The following is a 5,953-nucleotide window of genomic DNA, read 5'->3' on the forward strand; positions in this document are numbered from 1 at the left end:
CTTCATATCCGCAGTGCAAGGCACAGAGTGTTGACTGTCACACCACTTTTGATTTTTCTATGGGTTGGAAATAAATGTTGACTCGTCTTTGTCGTTCTTCTTAAGATACCACTGATCCATCGCTGAATATTCGATGCAAGGAAGGAGTAAAGAGGAAGGAGAGGCGGCAAAAATCAGAATGACGTTTTTGGGAGAGGGTAGCTGTGTAATTTTACAAAGCAAACGGATGGGATACGTTGGTGGCTTTTGATAATTAAAAAAAAAATTGAAAGCAAGACGCGATGAATAAAATAACAACAAAGAAAAAAAAAAAAAAAAAAAAAGTGCCGGTCATAGTCATGAATTATCTATCATATTGAAACAGTGAAAACTGAATTTAAAAGTATAATTGTCATGAACAATGTCTCATTAGTTAATTACTTTTGTTTATTTTTGCGCACAAATTGGTGTGACTGTAGACTAGTCAAACCTGGCGATCGTTCTCGTTCTTCTTGGCGCTGCCATCGTCGTCTGCATTGGCTGGAAGCGCAGGCGAAGCAGAACTAGAAAGGAGAAGCCAACCTGCGCAAACCCAGTCCCAGGCGTGGAGCGCGATGTAGGTGCCGATGCCGCCGATGAGGCCGTATGCGATGGAGTAGGTGAGCGGCATCACGATGATGGTTATGAAGGCCGGAATGGCCTCCTTCATGTCGTCCCACCTGATCTCCACCACCGCCTTCATCATCAGCACCCCCACAAGCACCAGCGGAGGCCCGACCGCCCACGCCGGGATCGAAGCCAGAAGCGGCGTGAAGAAGAATGCGAGCAGGAAGTAGCCGGCCACCGTCAACGCCGTCATCCCCGTCCTGCCCCCCTCTTTGATCCCCGTAGACGACTCGATGTAGGCCGTCACAGGCGACGTCCCCAGGAGCGATCCCAATACGATGGCCGCCGCGTCCGACATGAAGGCGAAGTACTGTCCCTCGAAGTCCCCGTTCTGGTCCACGTATCCAGCGAAGCGGGCCATCGAGTAGAGCGTGCCCGTCGCGTCGAGTATGTCCACGTACAGGAAGGTGACCAGCGCCTCCCAGAAGCGTCCCGTGCCGATCCCCTTGAAACTGAGTGCGCCGGCCGTCGACTGGATGTGGTGCACGTCCACCACCTGCTTGAAGTAGTGATAGGCTTCGTCCCCTGCCGCCGTGTCGGGGAAGGCGGTCACCTCGGTGTGGCGGAACCACGAGACGGCCGTCACGAAAACGATGCCGTAGATCATCGCCCCCTTGATGTTCTTGATGAGGCAATAAGCGATGATGAGGAACCCAACGACGGCGAGCCAGAAGGTGGGAGACTCCATTCGGCCGTGCAAGCAGAGGATGCCGCCAGAGACGGTGCCGCCAGGGATAAGGGACACGGTGCCGTTTTCGAAGGTCTGGACGGGGGCGAGGAAGGCTCGGTGCTTGCGCGGACAGGCGGCCAGAGTGACGAGGGTGGAGGAGGAGTAGCCGACGAGGCCGACGCCCTCGTCGTTCTGCAGGCCGATGAAGGCCAGGAAGAGGCCGATGCCGACGGTGGAGGAGATACGGACGGGGCGAGGCACGAGCTTGGCTAGGTGGGCGCGTAGGCCGACGGCTGAGATAATAAGAAAGATTAAGCCCTCTAGGAAGACAGCGGCAAGGGCAGTGCGGTAGGAGAGGTTGCCGGAACCATGGAACCCGACTACGGTATAGGCGAAATAGGCGTTACTGCCCATGCCCGGTGCTAGCGCCAGAGGCAAGTTGGCGAAGGCCCCCATAATAAAGCTTCCGATGATGGAGGAAGCAGCGGTGGCGACGATGAGGTCGCGGCGGGCGCGGTCGAGGCAGGAGGCGTAACCCGGGTCGACCGGGGGGAAACGGCACGAGGGAGAGGGATTCCTGCAATCGTCGACGGAACACGTGGCGCCGGAGTCCGAGAGTATGGAGGCGTTGACGGCGAGGATGTAGGCCATGGTCAGGAAGGTAGCCGTGCCGGCGCGCAGCTCTGTGGTGAAGGTGCTGCCGCGCTCCGACAGCTTGAACCACCGGCCAGCCCACGACTTAGCCACCGCCCGGTTGATCCTCCCGAGTAGCGACGGAGACGCCGGCGTTGCCTCCGGGGCAGAGTCCATGTCGCCGTTGCGAATCTAGAGAGAAAGGAGGCCGGCGGGGTTTAAATTGCAGAACTTCGGTTACGATTAGTTGTTTTTTCTCTAATTTTGGTAAAAGGTCGGCGATAATGAATCATCCAATTGAATTAAAAAAATCCACATTAAAATGTAATTACATCAATCCCAATCAACCCATAATTAAAACTAAGATTTTTTAATGATATTATTCAAATCCTCTCAATTGCCAGTCTCCTATAACATAAACAATTTTTTAATTTCCTTATTGGTTTAATGTAAATTTTTTGCATTTATCATTGGCAAAACTGAAAAGGAATCTAAATTAAAATTTTCGTTTTTGACTTTTTAAATTTACATAGTTACAGCGCTGATGTGAGAGGAGGCTCAACGGCTCCGTCTCAATCGGGCGGAGGTAGGAGTTAATAATTAATCTACTTGCTTTATTTCGATGGGCTCATTTTTATAGTTTAAGAAAGAAATTCATATATTTAAAAACTTTCACACATTTAACTATTTTAGTCAATTATTTATAAATCAATTATATATATGGCTATTGATACGGTGCATGTTCATGGGATTAGTAAGATGATGTGGTTAGAAGTCAAGGCCACAAGATGATCAAAAGTCAAGTTTATGTGGAGGTCAGAAGTCAAGCTTACGTGAAGGTCAGAAGTCAAGCTTACGTGGAGGTCAGAAGTTCAACCTCCGTGGCTCGTCAGAAGTCAAGCTTACATGGCCAGGGTCCAAGTCTCCGCTGAGGGGGTGGTCAAAAGATAGGAGTATAAGTCGGACAAGGACCAGCCCTGATAGCGGTCAAGGATAGGGCCCATGAGCCCGGTACAGTTGAAGACTCAGCCCACAAGCCTAGGTAAAGGGAAGAAGGCCCTTGGCGCAAACCAGACCTAGCATACAGGTCGGAACATACAAGCCATTGATAACAGTAGACGAAAGTAGGTCGGGAAACAAACCTGGCGTACAGGTCAGGACATACAAGCCATGGATAACAGTAGGCAGAAGCTGGTCGGAAAATAGACTTGGCGTACAGGTCGGGACATACAAGCCATAGATAACAGTAGACAGAAGCAAGTCGGGATATAGACCTGACGTACAGGTCAGGACATACAAGCCATGGATAACAGTAGACGAAAGCAGGTCGGGAAACAAACCTGGCGTACAGGTCGGGACATACAAGCCATGGATAACAGTGGGCAGAAGCAGATCGTGAAATATACCTTGCGTAAAGGTCGGGACATACAAGCCATGAATAATAGTAGGCAGAAGCGGGTCGGGATATAGACCTGGCGTACAGGTCGGGACATACAAGTCATGGATAACAGTAGACGAAAGCAGGTCGGGAAACAGACCTGGCGTACAGGTCGGGACATACAAGCCATGGATAACAGTGGGCACAAGCAGGTCGGGAAATAGACTTGGCGTACAGGTCGGGACATACAAGCCATGGATAACAGTAGGCAGAAGCAGGTCGGGATATAGACCTGGCGTATAAGTCAGGACATACAAGTCATGGATAACAGTGGGCAGAAGCAGGTCAGGATATAGACCTGGCATACAGGTCGGAACCTACAAGCCATGGATAGCAATGGATCGAAGCAGGTCAGGATACAGACCTAGCGTCCAGGCACTACAGGACAAGCAAGCCAAGGAATCGTAACCACTTGTCAGAAAATGTCAGAGAACAATCAATGTGTCAGGGAATATGCTAACAGTCGGGACTTGCTACGCCTTTGGTTTTATCGCCAACCTATCAGGAGAAGCCACGTGTCATTCACCGCCAGACAAAGCCTGACAGCCGACATTCCCTGACACTTGCCAGGTCCCAGAAACATCCGTTGCAGTATAAAAAGGGATGCTTTGTCCTTTATGCAGGTACGCTCACTCGTCATTTCTCACTAGTCTTTGCTTTTCGTCCTTTCTCTGTATTTTTCTAGGGAAAAAGTACCTGACTTGAGCGTCAAAGGGCCTGACCCGGGGACTTTTTCCGTGGTTTCTGGTCTCTAACGACTCGTTGGCTCATCTGAGTGTGCGCAGAGCAGCAGCGTCATCGTCCTGGTCATTTTCCTTCGTCAGCCGCCCGTGCGAACCTTTCAGGGGTGCCAGGTAGATCCGACGCTTCGGCGACTTTCCGTTAACTTCTAGTACATCAAGGCCCACCTCCATTCGACTCAGCTTCCGGACCGGATCAGCAATCATTTAAGGTTTTAACTTATTTAGGAGTTTAGTTATAATATTAAATGTAAAATAATTTTAAAATAAAACAATTATAATATAATAAGTGTCACTTTTTAACATACTCTTCTTTAATAAAAAAAAATAATTTAATTTTTTATATCAAAATAATATACTTAATCTTAACCAAAAGGCCTCCTATAAATTAAAAAAGGTCGCCCATAAATTCGGTAAGGGTACGCTAGACTTATACAATAGTGCAATGCAAAGGTGATGCTTGAGAATCCCAACATTAAACTACTATAACGGACTTCCCCTTATAAAAAAATTAACTTAATATCATACTTGATTTTAGTCAAAAAGTCGAGAAAAATATTTTTTCTAATTTCTCTTTCCCAAAGTATTTATAGATGCTTCTCCGTTTACAGTATTGCTAATTCTAATATGTGAAACTAAAAAGAATCAGAGAAAATTACTAATGAAAAAAACTCTCAATAATACACCATAGCTGAGTTTTGAACTCTAGATCCTTGATTAACTAATGAGAAAAATTCCTAATAATATTGAAACAACATGTAGGTCCCTTATGGCCGACAAGAGGAGGTGAATTGTCCGAAAATGAAAATGCAAACCTTTCTCGATCTTATAGCTTAATTAACACAAGCACTTGTGCAAAAAAAAGAAATAAGAAGCAAATTAATTAAAAGACAGAGGCACAGAAATTTACTTGCTTTACAATCAGAGAATTGCTAATCTAAGATAAGTAAAGCTCACTATATGGCAATTTCCTTTGGGCGGAATAGTCTCTTACAACGTTGACAACTCACACAGTCGTAGAATAAACAAAGAACTCGTTTACAAGTATTGTTATTTAACTATTGACTGATAGATCGTTCGGAGCGATAGAGGGGGGGGTGAATATCGCGCGCTTAAAAACTTTTCTTTAACCTTTTAAAATCAAAGTCGTGCAGCGGAAAATAAGAAAGGGGACAAAGTTGTTTACTTCGTTCGGAGCCTAGCTCGACTCCTACTCGAAGGCCCGCGGACCTTGACTGCGCCGATGGCCAAACACTATAACCCTTCTTTCCGAAATCTTCAGAAAGAAGCAATGCGTACAATATGCAAGATAGTAACACCCTACTATCTTGTAACAATTTAAGTACAATGCAAGCTTATTACAAAATAAAGTATACCGACAAGGATTTGAAGACGAAGCTAGGTCATCACTTCTGAATGGAGCAGCTTGCAAGTCGTAGAGCAGTAGCAGGAGCTTGCACAGAGATGACCTTTGAAGTAGAACCGTGTACCTGAGCTCTGGACCTCAAGCTCCCTTTTATAAGAACTGTCGACGTTCGGTCGACCGATCCATGGGTTCGGTCGACCGAACCCACTCCCCTCCTTTTGTGCTGAGATTCGTTGAGATCTGATCTTCGAGCATTAACTGATCTTTAATGGTTTGGTCGACCGATAACCTTGTTCGGTCGACCGAACAGTGAATTTCCCTTCTCATCGAGATTCACACTTAATGCTCCATTAATGCTTTTATTGGTTCGGTCGACTGAACCTCATTTTCGATCGACCGATCATGTTGTGATATCATGTTTGCGAGCCTGAATTGTTTTTCCAAATTTGCCTGTTCGGTCG

At 47.0% G+C, this 5,953-nt stretch overlaps 1 protein-coding gene across 1 annotated transcript; it reads right to left on the reverse strand.

Annotated features, from left to right (window-relative positions):
• Positions 1-333: 333 nt before the first annotated feature.
• LOC121980431 (adenine/guanine permease AZG1-like) lies at positions 334-2,205 on the reverse strand. Its single transcript, XM_042532462.1, has one exon. It carries the CDS (start codon positions 2,123-2,125, stop codon positions 464-466), a length of 1,662 nt encoding a protein of 553 aa, XP_042388396.1. The 5' UTR covers positions 2,126-2,205; the 3' UTR covers positions 334-463.
• Positions 2,206-5,953: the final 3,748 nt, after the last annotated feature.

The sequence above is a fragment of the Zingiber officinale genome, chromosome 5A (assembly GCF_018446385.1).
Source record: "Zingiber officinale cultivar Zhangliang chromosome 5A, Zo_v1.1, whole genome shotgun sequence".
Lineage (NCBI taxonomy): Eukaryota > Viridiplantae > Streptophyta > Magnoliopsida > Zingiberales > Zingiberaceae > Zingiber > Zingiber officinale.